This window comes from Harpia harpyja, chromosome 6, assembly GCF_026419915.1.
Source record: "Harpia harpyja isolate bHarHar1 chromosome 6, bHarHar1 primary haplotype, whole genome shotgun sequence".
Classification (NCBI taxonomy): domain Eukaryota; kingdom Metazoa; phylum Chordata; class Aves; order Accipitriformes; family Accipitridae; genus Harpia; species Harpia harpyja.
The window spans coordinates 41,187,508-41,214,968 of NC_068945.1; the positions used below are offsets into that span (position 1 = coordinate 41,187,508).

The following is a 27,461-nucleotide window of genomic DNA, read 5'->3' on the forward strand; positions in this document are numbered from 1 at the left end:
GATTTCTGTTAATCATTTGCTTAATTATGTCTGTGCTGATTTCATTGTCTTTAATTTCTGAATTTCCATTTCAGATTTCTATCAGTTAAAACTGCTGCCTTCTAACAGCCTAACGTTATAATGCTTCCCTTGATACTCTGTTTCTTTCTCCTCCCACATTTGCTCTGCATTTTGATTTTAGTACAAATGGGACCACTCTTGCTTTAATTTGCATCAGTTCCTTTCCTATTTATAAATTGTCAAACCATCTATTATTCTACCTAAGCCAACACTACTTTGTTTCAGACTGCTTTAATTGAAAGTAGGCTTCACAGCCAATAAATGAATGTCTACAATGGACAGACTTCAAAGAAGGTCTTCTTTTTAACCAACTCCTTTCAAATCAAGGATACATACACATTTGTACCATATATACGTAATATTATATAAATGTATAATAATTTTAAGGATCTTTTTTATTTCTGGATTCACACATGGGATAGCTGTATTGACTGTTCTTCTTTTCCCTGCACGCTTAAACAGCTTTTACGTATCTGCCAGCTGATTTTCATGTGAAATAGTTCATACCAGTTTTAATGTGGAAAACTGGTGCATGCCACTAGTGCCACATTCTGTTCATGTAAAACTAAGAGATCGGCTCTTCCGTTTAGCTATTACATGTGCCAGTTTTCTAAAAATAACGCCACATGGAAGAAAATAGCAGTGGCAGGACATTTGTGAGCTTGTGGTGCTGGTATTTGATGTGTGCGCTGGTTTTGTTTTCATTTCATTAATTCAATTAGTCACTGCGTAATGTAAGTAGTAGGAATGAAGTAGGGTAGATTGCCTGCTCCTGTGTTTACCAAAGGAAAGTTAAGTTCAGGCATGTGGGGTGAAAGAAAGGAGATTGGATTGTCAGGTTGGAGCAGAAGTTTGGTGCTATGGGCCCCCATCTCTGCTAACCCTTGACATCTGGATTCTTCAGGTGGTCCAAGCTTTAGAGGCAGCATTTGAGTTTGCTGTCATGGACCACATTATGCGTGGTCTGACGTGTAGCCCTAATGACCAATGCAGATTGATGTCTACAGGGAAGAGCCCCGCTAATGCCACCAGGAATTGAAGCCAGCCACTGTTATGAGTGTTTTGTCTCTAGTTCTTGGTCAGCCAAATAATGGGCAGGAAAAATGAAACAGTTGTTTTTGAAACAGTGTTTAGTATCTATTAAATTGGGTTATATAAGGAGAAGCTAAACTTGCTTCATAAAATGAAATATGTTAGCTGCTAAGTTATTAGTTCCCTGTATTTATTTAGCATCCTTCACATGGGGAAAAAGTAAGACACTAAACAAAAAAAAAAATTGCCAAAATAATTAGAGTGAAAAAAATCTGGTAATTAACTATTATTTTTCACAAAACTAGTCTAATTACAAATCAGTCATGGTAAAATGAAAGGTCAATAACTACAGATGCATAATTTCTCTCTGATAGATTGCTGTTTGAAAATAGGTTTATGACAATTATGTGATTAATTTCCTTTTATTAAACAGCATTATGAGACTTCATGTTGCATTCATCAGTTTATTACTGTTACTTTTTCTCTTCAGTTGCAAATTAATCCTGGATAACATCAGGGCAGAACAGAAGTTCAGGTAGATTGAGGATCTCTTCTTCTAGTGTTGTTTGTATTGCAGTGAAGACCACAAATCTGAATCAAAATCAGAGCCTCAGTATGCTGAAACTGGCAGTATCATCCTAAGAAAACAAAACAAAAACCCACGCCAAAACCAATCAACCAACTGAAAAAAAAAAAAAGAAGACACAACAAGGTGCTTTTAGTCAAAGGAAATGAGGGTGAGATCCAGTGAAATTCTTACGTTTCCAAGGTGAGGTACATGAGAAATGTAAGTACATAAGTTAAACTGTGATCCAGAACGGCTTTCCCCACTTGCCACCTAACCCTCGAAGTGCTCTGCCTTTTTATCTTGAAATTCCCCAGACACAAAGAGTTGCTGTCCTGGCCAAACACAGAGCTTCCCCAGCCTTGGAAAAGCTGAGCAGCCTGGGGATCCAGGAACCCGGCATTCATTTGCACGAACTCCTGTAGTGTCAATACAGTAAATGTTTTCAAGAATATTCAGTGTTAGCTTAATCACACCCTGTAGGGTTGGGCTCAGTGGCTACCACCACCTTCTGGGGAAACAGTTGAAGTCAGTTGTATTCTGTCTTCCCATCTGGCAGCCTGGTGGTGGGAGTACTTGGGATGGTAATACAACATCCAAGGCTATTGCCTCTTCTTCTTGTGCATAATTTAGTTTCAAACATGTTAGTCTTTTGCAGGTTTGTGTTCTACTACTAGGCAAGGCTGCAGGGCACCCTGCAGTTCAGCTGCTGCAATTGCACACATTGCACATCAGGGCTGTCTGCAGCTGCTAATCTAGATGCAGGTGACAGACAAATCTTTTTTGTTTGAGTATTTGCATACTTTGATGTTGGGTTAATTGAAATCCTTCTTAGTGACCATCTAGATTTCTTAGATAATCTTTTCCTTGAGGTGGGTGCCAACAGCCTTAGCTATCATCTGGTGCCTCATTTCTACTTCTGTAGGAAAACACTGTAATAATTGTTCAGTCTACCACTCCTACGTGAAATCAGGCTGGTTATGTGGCTTGGATTTTAGTTATGTACAGGATTTCCTTGACTTGGTCTCTCCAGTGTGGCACGTTTGTCCCCAGCCGACAGGTTTTATCTTCTTTGTGTAGCTTAGAGAAAAACTGTTGTTCACTAAGGAAAATGAGCTTGTCTCAGGGTGCATGGGAGTTTGCTTTTCCTGTCAAGTCTCCTAGAGAGACTGCTGTTGGAAAGGAGTTGGATCATCTTAAATTCAAGATTCTTTGAATAGTGCTAAATGCTTTGCTACTCCATTTGGAAAGATTATAAGCTGCCGTGCTGACTGGCTGTGATATTCATTAGAGAACTTTCTGGGAAAATACAGTCAGCGAGAGACAAAGGTTTAGCAGTATCATTTGAGTGCTATTAGGGAGCGTTGAACAGCGTTGTCTTTCTGTCACCATGTTTCAAGGATCTCGTACAACTGTGGATAATTCTGGGCTTCTTGTTCAGAGCCAGCTGGAGAATGGGCCCGCAGCAGGGTGTAAGGGGGCAGAGGTTCTCCTGAAGTGGTTTTTATAATAAATGTAGCTGTGGAATCATTTGGCTAACTTGTTATTCAACCAGTGCAGAGCAGTCTTTGGCCTTAAATCCAGCTTAGCATGTTGATATGTTTCTGTTGCATAGTGCTACCAGCGAGATGACTCTTGTTTGACATATTCAGCCATTTGGAAACTTATTTTATGTTCAGAAACTTATTTTACGTTCAGCAGGAATGTTAGAGTATGCAGTCGTTGGAAAAAATAAAATAGGGATTTGGAGTTAGAAAAAGGAAAGAATCTGGTTGTCTTCTGGCAAGTTTTTTGGTTCTGGTTATCTGCAAAGTATACACCTCTTGTCAGTATAAATAGGGAGTGCCTGTATAAACATTCTTGTTTCGCCTGTTCCACATAATAGTTTCTTGTATCATATTTCTTTTGACCTCGCTATCTGAAACCAATTACAGGAGATCCATTTGGGCTGCATCTATTTTCATAAGAAGCCCAGGCAGCAGTGTTTTTCTCAGAGATGAATATCAACATCAAATATGCTTCTGAGTGCTTTGTTATTTATGTTTCAGAGAGATTTTGTAGCCTTCAGCTCTCAAGAATGTGTCACGCTGTGCTGTTTATACATTGACGATATTAATGGGCGTAGATGTCATTTTTCATTTTAACGTCTCAAATGCAACAGGCTGATAGGTTAAACATTCCTGGTTTTAAAGGAAAGATATGAGTGACATCTGTTTCCTAAAAATACACATATATTTACTTTTTAAAAAACAAAGTAATAAGTTTACCATCTTTTAGTGACAGCTTTCACTTTATTAAAATGGTAAAACTTTAAAAATTATTTTAAGGCATGCTTAAATTAAATACAAGGGTTTGGAATACAAAATTAAAGCAAGTTGTATCTCATAGTATTATCACCAACAAATCGCAAAATCTACCACAATTTATCAACTTTAATAGGGTGAGTTATATGCAATTAATTTCATTTTTGTTCTGCTTACGTTTTAGCTGTGCCAAAGCTGCACAGTAATTATTAAGAAGTAGTGTTCCCAATAAATATTCTACTAGAAGACACAGTGAGTTCTGGAAACCATATGCCCAAATTTCCTGCTTATACAGCCATTACTTAAAGCATTGTAATGATTTGCATTTGCATTATTAAAATAATTTCTAATCCCCAGTTCTTTTTATTGTTTTTGTCTACATTGACTTTTTTTGTATAGTTTTACTAATTTAGATAACTTAATTAAGGAAAAGTGCTTACTAAATTTGAAACAAATGTTATTGGAAACTAGATACCATTTTGACTGCCTTAGAATCCATTCTTGCTGCTGTTAAGTTGAGGTAGGACTCAACATAGTTTTGATCTGCCAGATTTATAAACGTCTATTAGTTTGTCTTCACTGAACTGTTTTTAGACCACGAGTTATGACCAAATTAGTTCACAGAAGTTTATGAATGATATGTGGGGTGGGTGTTTACTTGAAGTGTACATGTTAAACTATGTATTTTGAAAGACATTTTCAAGTTGTCAATTTGTTTTGCAAAGATTTAATAGCAGCAAATGAATTGGTAGAACTGAATGTTTTATAGTCTCATAATCTTCACTTATGAATAATGTCAGTAATAATCCTTTGAAATTAACAGGGTGTTTCTGGGAGGTTGTTTACTGAGTAGCAAAATGTGAAGTTAAGCAGCACACTGGGAGGAAAAAGTACCATATGACAACTGCTATAAGAACAAAGGCTGACAGTGATTTCTCCTTATGAGTTTTAAATCATCTCTGATCTCTTGAAATTGTTTTCTGTTCTTCTTCTATCTCCTGTGTTTACAATAATCTAAACTGCCACAATAAGATCACTGAAGTATTCAGGTAGTCATCATTTATAAGACATTCTGTATTAAAAGATAAGCCTTTACTCCTTTAAAGATATCCCAACCAGCACATATGAATCGAAATAGTTTAAGTAGTAGAGCCTTTTATGCAAACATATCCTGTTGTGCTGCCTTGCTTTTTCATAAAGTGTGATGCTTTTTGGAGTTAGCAGTAGGAAGTCATGCTTTCTTAGGCTGATTCCATGGGAGTATGCTAGCCACAATTTGAAATTACACTGTCTAGCTTAAATCTAAGCTGCAGCATGCAATAATTCTCTAATTTTCAAGTACTGTAAATGTACAGCTTTACCAGATGCTTGCTTGCTTGTTTTATTGTATTGACATGAAATGACTTTGCAGCTAAGGAAGATTAGGACACTGAAACAACTTGCCAAGTGTTCCAGTTATTTGCAAGTATACATCAGCATTATATCATTACAATTTCTTTTCCTGATAAAGGCCGTGTAATGCATTTTCTGCGACCACCACAAATAAAAAATAATTATCTTTATGTTTTTTCCCGTTTTCTGCAACTCCAGCTCTCTTCTCTGGTTCGTGTAGCAGTATCACCCCGAGTGGTGAGGTCGGTTCTCCTGTACAGTCTCCCATGAGTTCAGGAGTGCAGCAGTTCTCTCGCTTCCATTCAAGTTTCCTTTTCAGAAAGGTCTAAAGATTGGGAAGGATTATAAATTCGCCATAGATCTTCTGTTTAAGCGGTTAATGCACGTTTTGTGCTTAAACCACTGCAAGATGTTGGGACCAAATCCTGGTGCCCCTGAAATCAACAGATATATTTATCTCTGATCTCAGACAGAGCAGGATTGTCCTTTAGGATCTGCTGAAGAACTGTGAGTGCAGAAGAGATTATGCTATTCACATAGGAAACGGGGCATCCAGTGGTTCCTTGGTAACAAAATATTTCAAGTGCAGTTTGAAATATGTTAACTTCTATTTATTTTTGGCGGAGAGAAGCTAGTTCTGTGCGTCTCGTTGCTTAGGTTCAGAGGAATGTATAGTCTTTGTAAAGCTGACCTGTAATTACTTGAGAATTTGATGAAACAATACAGGGATTGTTGTGGGAATGTCTCCAAATGTTAAAAGTCTGCTCTGCAAACTTTGTACCAGAGCCTTCTATGGGGAGACGAATCAATGTTGTTAGGAGATGGTGCTAGTGCATTCAGTTTGTTTACTTTGGTTTTCTATGTCTGCCTGCCTTCTCAGAAAACTTGCTTGGAGCCAGACTGTAGCAGCCCTCTCTCTGTCTTTTCATAATTGATCAGGGGATGACTGCCTTCCCTGAGGGTTAAGACGTGGCAACTTTTTCTGTTTGCTCAGCATCTCAATGCAGTAGTTCAAACATTGTTCACACCAGCTGGCAGTGTAATGCCATATGCACATCTTGTCAAAGCAACTGTTGTCATGGATACTAGAAACTATCTTAAAAACCAGCTCATTTGAGTCTAATCAAAATTGTACCTTTCTTTATCAGTTGAGAATCTTTATTATTTTAGGGAACATTGATCAAATGGCATTTATTGCAGTATATTCCATCTACAGTATGTTTTAATAACGTAGATAGTAGTGTGATGTATTTTAAAGCTGTAACTGCTATTTACTGGGCTGATTTTTTAAGGGGGGAAAAAAAGAGTTCTCCAGGTAGTTTCAGTGGAAATGTTTGGAATTGTGTTTTTTTCATTTCTTAATAAATACCACTTTATAACACTTGGCAGTTTAAAAATAATTTTAATGGTAAAAATAATTTAGATTAGCCTTCTTTGGGTAAGAGGAATGTTTGTTTACATTTCATATGTTTAACTGTATTTTGCTGAGTTGGAATGAAAACATAAAATAAATGAAAACATTTCTATTTTGATTGGGATACTGTCATCCCCGAGCCTGATCTGGTTGGTTGAGTAGTAATTTCTTTGTTCTCTGATTTTCCTAAGAATGCAAATGAAAACCACTCATTTTTATTTGGCATTAAAACTGCACTTTTTTTTTTTTTTTTTTGTCAAAGGAGAGGTTTCTCCTTGAATTGTAAGTACAAAAAGTGGTTTTAATCTTCAATGAATATCCTTATTAATTCACTTTCAAGATAATCTGATGTTGATTTGTCAAATTTAATTACAGCTTCCGGTAACACTTGAAGTCTACTTGCTTTTGCTTCAAAATTGTAATATGAAAATGCAAATTGAATGATAATTTGCAAGGGAGTGGGCATTTTAGTTGAACACTCAAAGACAAGTTCCTTGTGGAAATGAGGCTATTGATGCAGTTTATGATTTTTCCTCTTCAAGCACTTCAAACAAATTAACTTTATTTCCTGCAGGATTTCATGTACATCCATAAATTCTAGTGAAGTCCTATATATGTACTTTCAGATGATTTTTTTTATGTCTTAAGTAAAAAACAAACTAAAGTCTGAAATCTAGCAAATACAAATCGAATAGGAGGAGATTGTATTTGTTCAATTGGACTTTTACCTAACATTAGCAATGAGTAACTCATCTCTTTCTAGGAACTGGTGGAAATTATTTACTTTTTTTTTTACTTTCAGGCACTCCAGGCAGCAAGGCAGCTGCTTTTACAGCAACAGACAAGTGGACTGAAATCTCCTAAGGGCAGTGATAAACAGAGACCACTGCAGGTTAGTAAAGTATCCTTGCTTTTGGGGCCTTACTCTCAGGGAAGAGCGCTGTGCTTGCTCACACATGAGGTGGGGGGGGGGTGGATGCCTGTGCTCTAATGCTCTGTATGTGCATCCTCACATACAGGAGGTTACAGGCTTGCATGCTGGTGACTTCTCATTCACAGAGAAAATTCACTGTAAGTTATGAAAGCCTTTTGTGGCTATAGGTGCTTAAAAGGTCTAAGACTAAGTCTGAGTTCAGTAGCTATGGTACAAATTAATTCTTTACAGATGTGTTGCAAAATTGGTATGTGATTTTTATACGTACATGGATTAAACTGTAAAAATGTCTGTGTTAAGACTAAGAGTAAAACAGTATCCAGAAGTAAAAATACCTAAATAACTCATCCATACTATATCTAAGTGCCAAACAGAGAAGTGTTCAGAAACTACCAACACAACTGCATGAAATTTTGAAAGAGCTGCTTCTGCCATTTTAGAAAAACATACGTCATAGAGTTTCACACTGGGATGCTGTTGGGCTTCAGATTGTGTTTGGGTGAAGAGGACTTCTGTTATTAAATAATAATTTAAAATGCATTATTAGTAAAACTATATATAGCATTTTATTCTTGAAAAATTTTATCTGTGTGGGGTTTTTTTGAGGTTTTAGTTCATTTATTGCTAATTCAGAGTTCCATATGAAATTGCATCCTGCTGACAAAACTGGTTCTCTCATTGTATATAGACCAAATTATGAGCATTTAACTGCTGAATTACAGTCTGTTGCAGACAAAAGATGTACACGAGAGATGATTTTATTTTGTTCAGGAAATAAAAAAGTGTAACTCCTACCATTCTCTTCCTCACATCTATTTTTCTGGATGAGCCTTTATCCCCTTGGGACTTCCCCTGTTTTCTGATGGAATAGGGCATTTTTATCTCATTTTTAGTTTTTGTCATGCATAATGGAGGACCCCAGGCACCAGAATTTATCTTTTTCTCCACCAGTGAAATGTTGTGAAATTCGATCACTTGTGCAATTTTCGTATGTAATTCACATTGTCTCCTTTTCTTTGTGAAACTTCATGGATCAATGTTGGACACAGCAAACAGTTCCACATTCCACATCAGCTCTCTTCAAATACACTTTTAAAGTTGTATTTATTTGCTTGGAACCAAACAAGAACTTAGGAAAATGACTAAAGAAAATGGAAAAAAAGAAAACATGTCAAGTTGGCACCCTGCCATGCTGTAGTTATAGTCCAGTCCAGAGGTGTAGGAGTCCTGGGACCATCTCAACTTTCCTCTCTTGACCCTTGGCTTTGCTTTGTATTAAATATTTTCTAGGCTGAAGGCACGCAAGAAGACTAGTCATAAAGGCAGCAGCTTATGAACTACATAAGCTTTTTAAAGTTTTTAGGAGTGGAATTGGTGATCTTGAAGGGTTGAATCTCAGAGGTGATTGGTTTAATGAATACTGTGAAAGTAGTTTATTCTGCCAGCTCCTCATTCTGAAAGATAACATGGACTGTACTAGGAGTGTACAAGGTCCATCCAGCCCTATATCCCGTGTCTAAACTGGCCAACATCAGATGCTAACGGAGGTATATGAAACAGGCAATAATAGTGATTTTTCCCAGTATATGTTTCCAAGTGAAGTTAGTTTACTTTAATCCTCCAACTTGCAAACTGGAGCAGTTCAGGAGCTGCTGACTTCTCTGTTCACACTCTCCACCCATTTGTAAACCTTCTTTTCAAGGCTGAAGAGGTGTGGGGTTGCACTGTTTGTGGTAGGCATCGATGAAAGGAGAGAAAACCATGTTTGGAGACAAAGACAGTCACACACATAACCCAGAGCATGGTGAGATGCGGAGAGGGAGTCTTGTGCTTTCCTGCTCCCAAAGCACTAACCTTGGCCTGAAGCCTTTTAAATGGCATGGGATGGTGTATTTTAGAGACGTCCTGTATTTCATGTTTGCCAGGAAGAGTCAGTGCCTCATGAGTCACACTTGCGAGGCAGGAAGAAGAAAATAAAGCAAATAATTTTCTGTTCAGAATTGTTACATGTTTCCTAAAGCCAAGATTATTGCTCATGCTTTCAACTCTTCTTTCCATGATCAGTATGTACACAGTGCCTCTTATTAGCCTTGGACACTTTATTTGGTTCATTTTTAAATGAGAGGAAAATGGAATTTGCTCCCAGACTTTGGTTTATGTATCAAATACCGTGTAAATTCAGGTATGAGCACAAACTCCATTTTAATTTTCTTCTTTAGTGAAAAGGATGTATAAATATAAAGGTTTTGAAAATGAGTCCTTGGAGCTTTTCTATTTCTGTCTTTTACTGTTACTAAAGAGCTGTTCATTGTTCATTATGTAGTGGAAATTCACATTTTGAGCATCGTGATGCCTGTTTGACCAAATACTGTAATATGGGTCATAAAATTGTACAGTATTATTATTTTATTATGCCATATTTAACGGTAACTTTAGCCAAAATCTCCTAGCAGTAGGAATTGCTAAATGTGTACAAGCAGTGTGAGGTTTGCAAGACAAAAATACTTGTGCTTGTGTTTGTGCTAAAGGAAACAGACTTCTCCCAGTATTTTAAAATACTTTAATATCAGTGTATTTCTAATTTCCTCTAATTTCAGAGCAATTTACTAATCTGGCAAGTGGAGATATGTTAGAACTGATTTATAAATCTAGTAAAACCTAAAAAAACTTTTAAAACTAGCTCACACATCTGCAGGCAAATGTGGGTATTAGGTAAGCCTTGCCATTGCATCTCTCGTGCTCCATATTTTGATGTAAACTATTCTGTTGTTCCATGTGCCAAAGAAGGAAAAAAATGGTATTAATTTTAGTAGCCATCTTTTCGTATTTGATGGATATTTGGGGGAAAGTAGCATATGGTGTTTTTATATATGTTCTCTCTGTTATTCCATAATGCGTCAAGTATTTTAGTGACTTACAGCACCTACTAGCTAATCAGCAAGTTGAAAGCTTATTGAAGAAGCCTTGAAATATGTGTCCTCAACTTTGCAAAAACAGGGTGTTGGGTAAGTCGTCATGTTCTACTGTGCTTTACAGAGGGGATGGTTTTAGAGAACCACTGGGATTTTCCTAGAAGAATTTAGGTGTCTTTTCTACCCTTCTCATGAAAAACCTTTTTAAATTTACTGCTAGCTGTGTGATCTATTGTAAAAGAGGAATGTTGTGTTGGCAAATGGTTTTGGTTTAGTTTTTAATGCAAAAGTTACCCTTATCTACTAGTTATCCTATATTTTCAGGGAGAGGAGGTTTATATTTAGATTGTCAGTTAACAGAATACCTGCAAAAATTACAGTTTTAGATAGACTCTTATCTTGATCTGCTATTACTTTCTGATTTACATTTTTCTGGGTTTCAGACTGCAGATGGCATAACCATTAGCATGTCTTATGCAAAACAGAAGGAGAAAAACATCCCATCTGACAAGCTTGAGTACCAATTGTAGTAGTGATTTTACTTTCATGTATAGATATCCGAATAAATGTATTTGAAACATGTTTATATATGCCATTCATTACACTGATGCACCAATTGAATGGATCCAATCAGTACATACATTGATTAATGACATATTGCAGAATAGCTAAGGAGGGTTTGTGATGAGAATTGAGGATAATGTTAACCTGCCTATGATGAGATAATAGCGTTTACTTTCTTACTGTGCATCCTGGAAAACATACTGCAGTAGTAAGGTTAAGATTTCTGTAGTACTGGTTTTTGTTTCAGAATATTTTTCTTTTCTGGAGAAGCTGTGATTGTGGTAATCCATGGTGAAGCAAGCTGATTGCGTTCACAGATTTCACTCCCTATCACCACATTTCCATAGTAGGCATAACAGGGAAAATGTCACTTTGGCTCTTAGAACCTGTAGATCATTGTCCTGTGGCAGAAATTCACTGTCCTTATGGCCACTGAAAAACCTGGCATCATCTAGCCTGCATTTTAAAACTGGCAGCTTTATTGTTCTTGTTACATTTACAATCGGGAGCGAGACTTGCGGTTCTTCAAGAACTGTGCAGAGCACAGGCATAACCCAAAGGTAAATGCTGTCAATTTGCTGCCATTGGTGGGCGTTCGTGTACAGCACTGCAATTATTTCCCTTCCAGGTAGGCAAATCTCCATGCTTAGACTAATCTGTCCATGATACACATGCTATTGTTGGCTGCATAGCATAGTGATTTGGACAGCTAGTTGTAATTTTATTTGTTTGCTCTAAGAGTTATGAAGAGCCTAGCTATTTCTGTCCCCTGCAATGTCTCTAAAGAAGTAGTTTATTTTCATAAAGTCAGACTTTGAACTTTATCTCGATTAGAGTAAGTAGATAATTATCTTCAATCCTGTAAGTTAATAAATCTACAGTGAATTGGTTAGTTGTTTTTTCTTTCATGCTAGGAGACTTGTTGTTTCAACATCAGTACTAAATGCATTTGGTATGAGGATGGCATGTCAGGAAATCATGACTCTTGGAATCAAAGGGTTAAGCTCAGTGTGTACCAAGCCTGTTGTATAAATATCATGCTGTATGGAGTGTTGAGTTGTTAAGGTAAGCTTTGTTTATTTAGCATGAGCACTTCACTGAAGTGTAATCATTTGATAAAATTTGGGAAAAGTAAGTATGCATTTAAGTTTAATTACTTAATGTTTATTGCATTAGTGCATAGTATCAGAAGAACCACTTTTTTTAAAGACATGCAAAATGCAAAAATTTAGCATGAAGAGATATTCATAGTCACTTTTAACCTACTCTCCTTGCTTTACTCTCTCCTAGTTTGGTCATCTCCCTTTGGATCTTCATACGGGTCTGAATTTAAAATTCATTGCACATAATAAATAAGCAAACATATCATTAATATTGTAACTTTTAGTTACTTTTTTAAACATACATAAGGAGCTGATGAGAGATAAGAAATTGGGAATGTGGGGAAAAAGAAGCAAAACCCACTGCTTTTAAATTATATCCTCTGACTTAACAGACACTGACTGCAACCGTGCATGCATAATGCCAGTAAAAAAATTCCCAGTTTAAAAACAGCAAAAAAAATGTTATGGCTGTAACTTAGAGTTTTCTTTGCATTACATTCAACAAAAATAGAAACAAATCTAACTGGTCTAAAACTGTCTTTCCAAAAACTGTGTGTTACATATTTCTATTTATCTAATGTGTGCTGCTAAGCATAGGAAGTAGGAGGATTTTGTACATGCTAAAAAGCACTGATTTAGAAAGATGCAAATGCCTAATATATAGCGTAAGAGGAGAGTAGTGATAAACAGTCTTTTTCCCTCTCGAGTATAATTCTGGAGGAAATCTGTGGCCTACATATAAGCAAACATTGAGGCTTGGGGTAAATTAAATTTGGAAGATAGCTGCTGGAAAATTGTAAGTCCCATTTTCCCTTGTAAGTCTGTTAGGAGGAATATGCAGTTATCCTCTAAGGTGCAGAAATTTGCATCAGTGATACCCACTCTAAAGACAAGGATAACCTCAAGAGATGGAGAGAAGGCAAGAAGTTATTTTTAGGTAAGGGGGGGGGGGAGAAAAAGAGCTATGTTCAAGCTTTCATGGTGTAGAAAACAGGAGTTCCATTTAAGGTAGAGGGATAAATACAGTGATAAAGATAAAAAGCTGGACATATTTCATTGATTTACAGTGGAAGTGTCTGTATAACAAACTTCCTGGGAAGTCCTTATTTATATAGATACAGGTCTGCTCTAAAGGCTTATATCCTGTATTTGACAAACTCTTTTACTCATGAAAACCCATCGTGTGCCATTTTGCCGTAACATGTTTCAGGAATAGATTTACTTTAAGTCACTTTTTACTCTTGAAAACTTCCAGTATTAAAAAATACATCTATAAAGAAAGTGCCACTAGTTAGTATGGTTTCCTTTTTAATTTAACCTAAATATCAGTCATCTTGAGGTATTATTGATAAAGCAGATAGTTGTCATTTTCAGGTACATAAAACATTACAGCTAACCTTATGTATGATCTTTGTAAAAGGTGGAAAAATGTTTCCTAGCAGCCTTCTAATGGAAGTTATCACATGATGGCTTCATCTGTATCTAACTGAGAGGAAAAAAAAAACTATCTGGTGCAGAGATCACATCTTTATCCTGAAAATATTGTTGCAAAGATATAAAATATTTCAGAGCAGAGGAAAGAAGTATTATGCAAGTTCTGTTTACAGGTTTTGAATATGCAGAATACTAATTAGGATTGCTATGTGATTGGGGATTTCAGGAGCCATTTTAATGTTAAACAAATGTCTGTGAAGCAATCTGACGTGTCGCTCCGTTACTGTGACTGTCGGGGAATTATTTGTCACCTACATCACTGTCACGCCTTTCCTTTCGCCCTTCCTCTCTTGTTGATTCTGGTACTTCTAGAGGATTGGGAGGAGAGGGGAGAACACACATTCTGGTTCTTCACTCAGATTCAGAGAGACAAACCTTCGGGGAGAGCGCCTAGGTCTTTTCACAGCGGCTGTTACATAGCAGACCAGCAGACCCATCTTTCCCTCATGGTGGAATCCTGTGCATAGGATGGATGGACTCGTTTTTGTATTCTGAACTGTAGGAGTCTCCAAGCGCTACAGAGAAGTTTATTTGCCTTGCTTGAGCAGCTGGAAAGCTCCGCCCCCCTGCAAGCCCTCCTGGTGCAGGCAGCATGCACGTTCACGATTGCTCCTCTTCGGGCTGCGTGAGTAGTGCCTCTGCGGTGCTGGGAGGTGTAGGTTTCCTTGAGCCACTTCTCCAGGCTCTTGCAACAGGTCGGATCAGCCTGATTCTCTTACCAGCTGGCTCATTGCCCAGAAAAGCTTGTGAAGAGCTGAGAGGGAATGTGTGAATGGTTCCCCACTCAGTGTGCGGCTCTATTAAAGGGTCTGCTCCCAGGCAGGGCCTTAATTATGCCAGTTTAGGATCGCACCACTCAAGCAAGGCTCTCCTGATACTCTTGAATTTGAAAAACACATTAGTGTATATTGATTTAGAAATTACCAAAGCAGGAAAAGCAACTGAACAAAATATTCTGTGAATGCTCTAGGTGGGCGTAGATTTTTCAAAATTGTTTCTAGCTAAATTACTATTAAGGAAAGTCTCTTTTTTTCCAGAAGGTTTTTCATTTCATCAGGCAATTGTAAAAGTCAAGGAAATTTTCTACCAAAATCAAAGTTCTGTGACTAAATAATGAAGAATCTTCAGTCAGTAGTAGCAAATGCAGCTTTCCACATGAAAATCCAGTCTCCCTCCATAGCTGTTTGAGGCATTCTTTGTGCAGATTTCTTTCCATACTTTTTTTTTTCAGATTAACTGTACTTTGTGAATTGAATACTTGTCTTGAAATTTGCTAGTAGTTAGACATTATTTTGTAGTTTGTGTGTTAGTTGTCCATTTGCTTTACCAAGCAGGGGGACTTTACTGGGAGCGTGGGCAGCAGGCTAGTCAGGAATCTGAATGTATGCCAAGATCAACATAGGTGTTAATTTCAGTTTACCTTCACTTGGACTGTATACATGTAAAATTGAGTTAAAAACTGTTAAAATTATCCAGATGATCATGCATAAATAATACACAGTAATGCTACAGAAAAAAAGCATGTGAACATGTGTGCTGCTGAAAAAGCAATCACACTGCGGAGTGGAAAAGCACATCAGCCCACCCTGTTTGGGAACGGAGTTGTCCAACAATTGCCACTTTGATGTTCTAGGTCTTTTTATGCCTTCTTATACTTCTAATATAATTTTCTTGAGACAGACAGATGAGGGTGTTATGAAATAGAATTAATGGTGAAAAATTTACTAAACACTACTTCAGTGCTTTACTACTTGATTATGTGAAGCTTTGAAAAGCAATTGTACAATAATATGTACAAAGGAAACTCTATGGTGTGCCAACAACATCAATATGCTTCAAGGATCCTACCAAGAACCTGAAGTATAAATGAAAAATGAGATTTTCCCCTAAGTGTTCACACATCCATTTATTCAAGAAATATACTTCCAGTTAGATAGAAAAGATAGCCTACACACTATTGAGGAAAACCAATACAGTAACCCAGCATGTTAGAAAAAAATATCAAAATCAACTCTGTGCTTGTAGAAGTCATTTCCAAATTGATGCAGCTGTAATTTAGTACACAGATAGCTATGGGCTTGACGCTTAAGAATAATCAAATTACCAAATTAAAGAAAAATATTTCCCAATACAAGATTATGGTGTGGTGTGAAGTCATACACAAAACAGTGTTTGTTGCCCTTTTAAGAACAGTTTAGGATATCATGGAAAACCTCAGTTTGAGGGCATAGGCTCTGAAGTGGAAATAATGCAAATTCAGAGGCAAGTGGTGATTGATGTTTGCATATACAAAAAAATATCTCTTGATTAGAAAGGATTGAACCGATACTCCAGGTGAGGAAGAGAAAATGCCTAACTGCAAGCCTGCCATAACAACAGGGGGCATGCATTTCACCCATGGAAAAGAAAAGAGGACAGGGTTCATAAGAGGGCTGAGCTGTTGTACAAGATAGATATCTTTCAGGAATGTACTTTAGAAAGTAAATTCTAATAAAGTTTAGAAAGTACAGCAAAGAACAAGGTCATGTGTTTAAGAACTTAGAAAAATTTCTTCCTTAAGCTTATGTCCATCACTTAAAATGAAAAAGGAAGAGAGAAGCTCAGTGTATTGGTTGCTGTATGACTGTGAACAACCAGTGATGTAACAGATGAGAAAAAAGAACATGCAATCCTAAATGAATTTTAAAAGGTGTTTCTGATAAAAATAGGGAGATATTAATGCCGTTTCAAAAGGTATCTTTGAGACCTCATCTGGAATAGTGGACATATGCAATCCACCTAATTTGTGGTGCTTTATTAGTGTATTAGAAATGTACTCCATATAGCTTCTGTTGAAAGATTCAGGGTTCTAGTACGGATGCCCTGAGTTTCCATGGAGTGAAGGCATCTCACCATTTTGACTATTGCTGATAGCTTAGCACATTTGCTATATGCCTATGGTGAGGTTGTGTAAATTCTATATACATTTTCATGATATACAAGTCCAAGAAGGTTTCATTCAGACTGGGTCCATAGGCTGAAAGGTTGTGATTGCTCTATGCAATTCGGGTCGAGAAGCAAACTTTTATACTTCTTAAGAACAGTTTTAAGTATGGTAGTATGTAGCTAAGCTAAACATGAATGAACTGTGGAAAAGAAAGCTTTTTACTATGCAGAGAAAAGAGTTTCTGGAACACTGTTCTAGTAGAAGTGGTGGAAGCAAGAGCCACCTCTCCCACACACTGCTTACTTAAAGATAAAGCTTGACCAGCTTTGAAAGGGACTTACATGACATGAATTACAATAATAAATATATTAAAAACTCAGGAAGTCTCTTCTAGTCCTGTAGTATTGTGGGATTTTTTTTGTTGTTGCTGTTTTTTTAAAAAAGGTAAGGAGTCATTGAAGCCAATAGCAGAATTCTAGGGAACAGAATAGTGTGCTGATTTTTCTCTAGGTCCGTTACACCATATCAACAGATTCATTTTAAAAGGATTTTAACGCTGCCTTAAAATTATAGCATGCACATGAAATGCCTTAAAGGACGTGACAGTTGATTATTTTTTCAAAATTCAACTTTATTTTCTGTATATTTATGGCCTGTTTCATGAACAGAAAGCACTGAAGATTAGATAATAACTGACATTTAGTAAAATACAGATGACATCCTAAATTCACAATATTTCATCTATTTAAATTCACTTTCAGTATATGACCATTTTGGATACTTTAATTCTCACTTGTTAGATTACAACGAAAGATAGTGATTTCTCTGAGCATAGTTTAAGTAGCTGTAGCTTTCACATCACTTTATATAGTCTGGATTTTTTCAAGCTATAAGATACAAAAATGTATTCACTTCATAATTATCAGTAAGACAGAAGAAATACCACTGAATTCATAAATATGGACATTTTTAATTGGAAGGCATTCATTCTAAAATGATTTTGCTTTTCTCGGCAATAAATACACTGAAACAAGAGGCAGAATTTATTTTTAAAAAACCCAAAACAACATTTTAAATATCTTTTCTTCCCAAAATACCCACTTTCATAATGTTTTAGAGTATTTATAGTGTTGAGGTGATTGTCTCACAGTGCCTGAAATAAAGTGAATTGGTCTAACAGCCCACTTATGAGATCATTATTATTGCAACCATTTTAGGACCTGGCATATAATATGACCCAATAAGTCTCAGAGCCAAGATTAAGAGAGGGGGCTCTTTTCCACATTGAGAAAAGTCATACTAATTTAGCATCTTGCAGAATAGTTTAGTCTAGGAAAATGTTTGTTTTGGGTGGGGAATACTTGTATAAAGTTTTTGAGTGAGTATTTAATCATTGTAATTTGACTGGGTGGTACAGTTTGTATTGTAATACTCCAGCCTCTAGAAACAAATAATTATGACTTTGTGTATGATTCTTTAGAATATTTATAGTTAAGAAATGTAAGTGCTATTGCATCAGCCTTAATCTTTGTAATTAATGATGTCCTAAAATACATCCAGAGATAATATTGTATCAATAGCTGTTAAGACTGATTTCCTAACCCTCTTGGGTTTCGGTAACATTGTCAAGGTAAATTGGAATAGTAAAACCTGACAATTGTGTATAGTGCTTGGACTGTCAATATAAAATATTTATCAGATTTCTTTTTATATATTGGATCTTTTTTTTTTTTTGACTATAAGTATAGTAAGAGAGAAGTTACTAGAAGGACTTTTGGAAAGGCTTGACTACAGTAATGGTATCATCTTTAAAATAAATTCTAGTGCAATGAAGACCCACAAAAAAGATTTGAGAATGCTTTTATTATGTGTGGAATTGCTTAGCTTTTTTAAGTGAAAACCCTAAATAATTTTAGTTATAGCAGAATTGGACCTCTTCTTTTAGTTAAGGTAGGAGCTAATGTATCAGAGATGTTGATGCACCACATCTTTTACACAGAAATTATTTCTCAATTAAACCTCTGTGAATGTCAAAGAGTTTAGGAGGAACTCATAAACAGAATCCTATTTCAGGGAAGAATCCTTGCTATTTAAGTCACTTTTTTCCCCTGTGAAACTGCCAACAGGCATTCTAAAAAGGTTTTGAAAACCTTAGTTTTACCTGGCAGCTCATTTTATATTTTCCTTGTTTTTTCCTTGGAGAGTAAACATCATTAGCATACAGCCTGTAGAATGGTGCGACAAAAATGGTACAAGAAGTTGTTCTTCCTATTTTAGCTCTGGGAGATTTAGTGTTGTGATTTTCATTTCATTACATACCAACTTTGTTAGTGTTATTATTAATTATTAATTTAAAATGTGATATACATAAGAAGGGTATCCTTTATAGAATCATAATTAGCATGCTTTCTCTCTTAGAGAAAAAAGAATGAACTGTTGTTTTTGACAAATACTGGTCTAGACACTTGGCTTGACTAGCAGTCCATGATCAAAACTGTTATTTTTAAACTTAAAATGCATTAGATTACATCCTCAGTATTGATCTCATTGTTAGGATGAAACTTTTATTTTTCGTACTTTTAATATTTTATTATTCTTACTATTGTAGTTATGAAAGCTTTGTGTTAGAGATTTGGGTCTTCTTGTATTAATAACTGTACAAAATTTTAATGTGAATCAGATTTCCAGAGAGCGTACAGTGCATTCTGGCAACACTAGCAGAGTGCAAGAAGGGAAAAAGAACTGCAGAGACACACAGAGACATGCATCATTGACATACCCATTGAAGTGGGACTGAACAGCAGGCAGCAAGTTTATACTCATACATCTTTGAGTGTATTTCATGCCCAACTGTGTGAGCACAAGGTATAGGTATACATTATTTACACTTTTCAGGGAATACCAAAATCCATTGGCTCAAGTTTTTAATAATATTGGGTAAAGGAGAAGGAGATATGATCCATACGGATCCCAAGACATCTCTGCTCTTTTATCATCCCTCCAGCTCTTCTAGTTCATCTTTTGTGTTTTATGGCTGCAGAGTTGCCTCTTAGCTACAGTTACAAGTGCTGAGGGTTCACAGGATCTAATTGTTCCCTTGCAGTTCGAGGAGTAAAAGACATGAAATTAAGCTAAAAGGGTGATGTAGGTCTTCAAGTAATATGTAGGCAAGCTCTGGAACAGATCTGTGCTGCAAGATGTTATGGATGCTAAACATTTAAATTGGCTCAAAAATCTAGTGAACAAATTAATGGAAGAAAAATCCATCCATAGAAAATACAAATTGCTCATTTTCATAGTCTCTAAAGCCCAAAATGCTGGGATGTGGGGAGTGGCCTGGGAAAGCATCACTACATCCATACGCCACCGTGCTCATTTACTCTTCTCTGGGCACTGAGTTTGACCACTGTTAGAGGTAGCCCAGCAGGCTAAATGATCATTTGCTCTAATTCAGTGTGTCATTTTTCTGTCTTTCCAAGCAACATCTAGAAAACAACGTATTTTCCTTCTTAAGACTCGCTTTTGGCCATTCAAGGGAACTTGACTTTCCTCCAAGAAAAGTCTGGTTCTACCAGCAAACTTCAGAGTTTACAAATCATAGTCCATTGGACTTCTCACAACTGTTTCTAGTCATGCTTTGAAGAAGAAAACCTCTACAAATATCTAACCTTTCCCAGTCCAACCTCTTAAGGAACACTTCTCTTTGTGACACAGCACTGACATCAGGATGATGTAGTATGCAGTTTGCTAGCCATAATTACTTTGCATGGTGGAAAGATTGGATTAATCTGATTAAGCTCAAGGAAAATAGTTGGGTCCTCAAGCAATTTCAAGCTACCTAGCCACTTTCTAACACCACAGTGTCAATCAGATGGTCGACGTGTTGTGATCTGAAAGGGATCCAAAAGGGACCTTCCAAAAGGGAAAGGACGTACCTGAGTTGCATTGGGAGCAGCTGTCTGGCTCTTCCATGAGTTTGTAGCTATGTTATTACTTTGACCGTGCAGGCAATGAAGGCCAGATCTTTAGATTCCTGGTCCTAGATACAAGACTGCAATGTCTCTCCCATTATATGGGCAAAGGATATTCCAAATTTTATGTCTTTGGTTCCCATTCAAATAAGCCACAGTCAATAAAAAGGAGAAAAAGAAAGTGTGGTGACCTTCTGTAAAAGTGAGGAGAGCATTTAAAAAAACTCAACACAATTTTTAAAGTTGTCTTTCTATCCCCCTCTTCCTTTGATAAGAGCGTGTATCATTGTGAAAAAATACAAAGGGACCTGAAGAACTCATCAGGAAGAATGGCTGCTTTTATAACTCCAGTGCAAAAGTGTGCGTACGCAAACTCCACAGCAATTGCTTTGAAGAATTTTCTGAGTTTTAAAATAACAGTACGACTTTGCATTTGGAATGAGGATGTGCGAGCAAATTGATGTATGTATCATGTTTTTTAATCTAACATTAAAAGATTCTCGATATGTTATCCAGCATGTTATCCAGCTTCTGCATGTTATTATAATGGTAGATTTATTTTTAAATAAATTTTATGAGATCTTTGTCTCTTATTTTTTATTTGTTCTTTAGCAGAATCTTGGTTTCTAGTAATGTTCCAAAACCAGGTATTATGGGTGTACAAACCCTGGTTTAATGTGCATGACCTGTTTAACTTTGTTCTTTCTTATTTTTTCTGTAAGTGTATGTTTAATTGTTTTGCACAGTATCTAGAGGTATAAGTATTGGTTGAAATGTCTGTCTGGTTGGATAGGACTACAGCAAGCAGTGGATGCTTGCACTTCCTTCTGCTACATCAGCACAGAGAGTTTGTGAGTCACTTGACTCCACTTTGGGGATGTTTCTTGGTGTGCTTTATACCATGCCCTGTATTTATACCATGATGCAGTATCTCATCCAGTCAACCTATAAAATAATGTTAAAATACAGAATTTGTTTTATGTATTTTTAGCCTGGAGAAGCTAAATTTTTGGTGGGAGAATGGAATAGGAAGAAATTTCCCAGTCCAGAATCCTGCTAAGTCACCTACTAGGAAGTACCAGACATCTGTATCAAAATAAATGATTCCCAGGAGTTATGCGATGTGGCCTCTGCTTCACAGTGTAGAATCTTTTACAAAATCTTTTTTTTTTGTAGTAGAGGAAAATGATAGATTACAATTAAGTTAAATACACACACTTTTAATATAGAAAATTCTCAAAATCATTTGGCTAATTCTTTGCCCATTTTCATTTCTGATGACAGCTTACGGTGGGCCTACATCATGTCCAGGCTGGTTGTCATTTTTCTCTGCTGCAGTTCCTGATTTTGCTGACAGTTAAGATCCCCACTTGTTTCTGCTGTTAGGCAAGAAATGGAAGAGCAGTGTCAACTCTGGTTGATGTGCCAGCTTCAGGCTGTTGCCATGCTCTTTGCTACACTGAAAGAATCGTCGGACAGTACAACATTCTCTCTATTTTCTCTTTTATATAAAAACTTTTATACACTTTTTGGTAGCCACCAGAGGAGCTGGTATTCCATGTGACAAAGCTACTGCGACTGGGCAACGATTCAGTGTCAGAATAGCTGTGGGATTGTTCAAACCTGGCCCTCCAATTTATAACTGGACTTTATTTTGGTGATAACCATTTTAGGTGTACCACAGTATTTGATCATGGGTCCCAGGCCAAAAGGGTACCCAATCCTAAATCTTTGTTCTGCAGCACAGAAGAGTCTCCTGCTTTTAGTAAAACCATCACTTTAAAGGTTGTTGACAACACCCTAGACAGCACACAGGCTCTGCAATGGGTTGTTATTTTTCTTGTGGAGGCTATGGGAAGAAGAGCCATGGGTTCCATGTTTGTGCTTCTGATTATTCACTGAATAAGAATTTAGCATTAGAATTAGTATTTAGTATTTTGCATTTGGCATCATCCTTCACAATCATCACTGTATCAGGCATATATGATGTATTCAGTTATTTCCCACATGTGCTGCTTTTCCCTCATCTTTCTCTCGGTTTGAATGAGGTTATCGTTACAGAATGGGGTCTAATGACAGTCAGAATGCATAGGAAGAGAGTCAATGTATTAAATTACTCAATTATTTCTTGTTTGTATATCAAAAAAGGAGCAGCATACATGTGAACTGGCATTTTGAATTATCAGTCAACTGTTGTTCTTTTTGTGCTGCTGGTAGAAAACGTGGAGTTTTCTAAAAAGTAGAAAGCACTGAATTTGAAAGAATAAAGTGGTGACCATTCAGTCTTATTTTGCTAAGAGCGTAAGAATTTCACTGGCAGACTTTTGTTGTACTGTGTGTTGACTGCACATATTTTTAATGTGCTTCACAGGAGGTGTATCTAGTGCAATAAGCTGTAAAATGTCGAGTTTCTATGCGTTGTTTATCTAGTTGTGAAAATGAAATGCTCATTGTTAGCGGAAACAGAGTAAAAAAAACTAAAAAGGAAAAAAGCATTTTAGCCTCTATATGTTATCTCTGATGAATATAAATTGTCCAACCCAAAAGCTTTTTTTTATGGGTTCATGTAAATTCAAAACAAACATGCAAAGAGAGCAAAACAAAAACTTGATGAGATGGGTTAGTATGTTTACATGACTTGGTGGCATATTCAGATTATGTGGTGTGATTTGTTCTGCAGCTGCTTCAAATTAAGAACAGGTGTAGAAGGCAGATTATGCAAATACTCATATTAATGTAATTGTCAAATTGGTGTGTTTATCACTGTGCCTTTAAAGAGTAGACCATACTCTTATTTTACATGTAAATTAGCTTTATTCTTGAGAGCTGCTATTGGATAATGAGCTTATAAATGAGAAATTTCTAGCATATGGTGAACATTTCTAAAATGTGACATTTTCTTGTGTAGCAATCTAGTTTATATATATTGTATAAACATAATCTGCTTTGTCTTCTTTAGAAAAATATAGCTATGATGCAGTTTGAAAATCTAGCTCGTTGGACTAATGAACTCGTATTTCTTTCATTTGTCTTTTTGAGTTCATCTAACCCTCTAGTAGGACAAATTTTGATGTCCTTCAGCTGTTTACTGTATATTTACAAACCTTCATAGACTTTATGCCTGGTTTGCTTTAAATCTTGAAGAAGTACATATTGGAGGGAAAATGTGTTTGTTTAAAATTGATTTTTTACTTTCTAAGACATACTCTATTTAAACAATCATAAACTGGGTATCCGAGTTAAATATATATTTTTAAACATTGTTTACCTGATGTTGCTAGTATGCATAGATATATTAATGATTGGCTGAGCTTTGTGATATTTTTAGATCAGAGAGATTTGGTATCAAAGGATGTCCAAAATTAAAAAATGATGGAAACTTTTTATTTTCTTCAATTCTAAAAGTGATTTATTAATATGGACCTAGTTAACAAAAGTTGCCCAGTATAAAAAATTGCAGAGCACTGTGATTCTATGTTTTAGTGTCTTTTCTTACTTACATCATTTGCACATGACCTTGATTAATAATAATTTAAAATCTGTTAAAAGAAAATACTAGGTACTAGTTTTTTATACGTATATGTATGTATGCATATAAGGCCTGATTTTATATATGCTGTCGGTGAGGCAGGTTGAATATTTGAAACTGAGCTTTATGCACTGTGTGGGATGCTTTCTGCTGGGAATCTGGGCCGAACAGCTGAGAAAATCTCTGCTCCTCAGGAGGCAGAAGCTGAGGGCACTGGCTGCCAACAGCTGGCTACAGGGCAAACAAGATTAGAACAAGGTCTTTCTGCTTTTCTGCTTCCTGTGGCCATGGCACAGGTGGACTGTACTGTTTATTTTCAAGAAGAAAAAGAAAATCCTGTTTTGCTTTTGGATATGTTCCAGGAAAGAAGCAAAAACTATAGTTATTGGGCTTGGTGTAGCACCCAGCAGCATCGAATTTCTTCCTGTTCTTTATCCTGAAAACTCAACTGGTAACAACCTAAAAGGCGTGAGCAAGAGGTTTAAAGAAGACAGCTATTAATTCATTAGAGTTATTTTTCTCTAAATCACTCTTCAAAAAGGAACAGAGGGAGAACAACTTCATTTTTAAGAGGTAGCTTCATCCTTTAGCAAATTATTTAAGATTGTATTGATTCTACGGTGCTTATCTTAACTGGTGTTTGCTTTACAGCCTGTTAGCTACCTATAAAATCTTTCATTCAGTTATTAACACACTCTTAATGGAATGAAAACTATTTAAGAAAGAAAAGAGTGGCAAGAACTTCATGATGTCAGTTGAAGATGATAAAGCTTTTCTTTAGGGTTAGCCTGACTCTATCACTTTACAGTACAACCATCAACCAGATAAAACAGCACTCTCTTTTTCTAATCAATTTTAATTATATGCATCATTTCAGTAGGATGTTATTGTGGGGTTAATTATCTTTGCATTTAGAAAAGTTTTTACTTCCACTTGACTAGTTGTTTTTGGAGATGTTTGCAAGCAGAAATGTCAGTCAAAGCTATACAATATAGGTACCTTCCAGTATCATTTAGAACTCACCCTAGTAATGCTTTCTATGTCAAATAAATTAGATGCAACATGGACATTGCTACACAAAGAAGGTCCATGTATTGGAGAACTGTGTGATTCCATCACCTTACCAACACTGCTTTAAAACAGCTAGGAATCTGGCCCAAGGTATCTTGGCTCTATTAAATTTCTCACAGACATCTATGGGAAGTATTTTGAGGCTAGGAAAACAAAAAGGCCTGAAAAATGAGCAAATAAGAGCAAATAAAAAGACAAAAAATGCCTTCCAGTCACACTTATCACTGATCCCTTTTTGACACTTTTTGTACTGTGTAATTGACACTTATGTGCAGTTACTTCTTAATTTTTTGGTAATTATTTTGGACTAGTAATTACTTTTACATTATTTTGTTAAGTGTATGGCTCTTCTGACCACAAGCTTTGGAATATAATTAAGGAATTTGAACAGATGAGTTTGTAATAAGCCTTTTTGAGTTATTCATGGAATAAGAGAATATTTCTGCTCCAATGCCTTGGTCTTCTTCGACAGGATGTTCCAGAGGTGGATGGATTACAGCTGTATATATGCCTTTGCACTCTAGTTTTGTTGCCTAACCTTCTGGGAGCAAGCCTGAATAACCAACCTCACTTCTGCTATTATAGGGGGAGTTAATTTGGTTGTTAAAATAGGACAGGCAGAATTCTTGCATATTTGTGTCCCCATTTCTCTCTATAAGGCAGCTGTGAACTTGATGTTAAATATATTGATTTAAAATAAAAGGATTTTTTTAACTTCAAATAAATATTAAAAAAAAGAAAAACAAACAAAAAACCCCCAAACCAACCAAAACAACTACTTCAGTAGTGTTTATTATCTTTAATATATACACATTTAAAGGCAGCATTTGTATGTGGAGTACCAGCAATTTCCTGGGCCATGCAGAAGATCAGTAATAGTAATAGGACTGGATCTGAGCATGCTTGCATCTCATTTATACTATAGTAGTCCCTCAAGTCAGGACAGTTGCTGTTCACATGCACAGGCCATGATGTATGTTTTCTCTTGGATAGAAATTTTGGTTTGGGGAGTGGAGGAGGTTTTGCTTTTTGAGATTGACATTAGCTGGAGATAGGGCATAAATTGAGGTGCACAGACACTGGTAGTTGCATCAATTTTTCTATTAACATTTAATTAATCTTGCTCACACACACAGAATTAAATCAGTCACTGAGTTGGAGTCAGGAAGAATCTGATGTCCAGCTTAGACTGGCAAGGGTGCTTTGGGGTCTTGTGTTCTCTTCTGCAGTCGAAAATAGTCCACCCACTCATGTACTACTAACTACTAAACAGATTCTCTAATATTGCTGAGAGTAACCTCTAGCAAAAGAGACATTAATAACTCTTTTGATTACTCTTGCCCTCTTCTTGTAGTGTATTGTAGCTGTGGTCCTCGATGAAAGTCTATCAGTTGTAATAGTGTGTCTTAGGAAATGTGAAATGGACATTTTATGGACCCCTCTGCAGTATAGCTTTATTGTCTTGAATTAGGGAACTAGACCCCGCAACAGCATTGATGTAACATTCCTGAAGGGGAATTAAATTTTGAATGCTTGAAAAATGAACTGTAGGTATATATAATTGATTAAAATTACAACAAAAGATGTAAAGTCAGACAACTTATTATATACTTTTTATTGAGCAGTCATTATGGCTTAGGGAAGTCTACTGATGATAAGATGTGCAGCATGCATTCATATCTATAGATACACATGAACAGATTTTATTTCTTTCTGGAATGACAACATAGGTGTTATCACTTTCCTTAGTGTTTATTTTCTTTAGCAACTCAGAAAATAAGATTAATGATTTTGTTTATGTGGGAGATGCTGTTTTCATTCAGGTCAAGGCTTTTCCTGTGCCTATATTCAGTTAAGTTCTCCACTTTGTGTCTTATTAAGGGACCACTATCTTGTAATCCTTTTATCTTCTTGTGATAGAGTTATTTGCATTGCTACTCTTTCTCAGTAAAGGAGAAAAAAAAAAATTAAAAAAGCAATCTATGTCTGCCAAACCTCAGGCCACCGTCACCCTAGGCATTAGTCAGCAAAATAGCTTGTATAGCAAATGACTGTTGTCCATCTTCTCTTCTCTGCTCAACAGCAGGAGCTCTAAATCAAGAAATTTGAAATTGTTATTACAAATCAGTGTGCTATGCAAAGTTGTCTACAATTCACTGGCTAAGCCGAACCATCTATTGTGTTACCTTGT

At 36.3% G+C, this 27,461-nt stretch overlaps 1 protein-coding gene across 1 annotated transcript in view; it reads left to right on the forward strand.

Annotated features, from left to right (window-relative positions):
• FOXP2 (forkhead box P2) overlaps positions 1 to 27,461 on the forward strand; it is a 437,464-nt gene that overhangs the window by 301,555 nt on the left and 108,448 nt on the right. Inside the window, exon 5 of the mRNA XM_052790203.1 lies at positions 7,569 to 7,658. Within this exon, the coding sequence (XP_052646163.1) occupies positions 7,569 to 7,658 (90 nt within the window). The remainder of the gene's footprint in view (positions 1 to 7,568; positions 7,659 to 27,461) is intronic.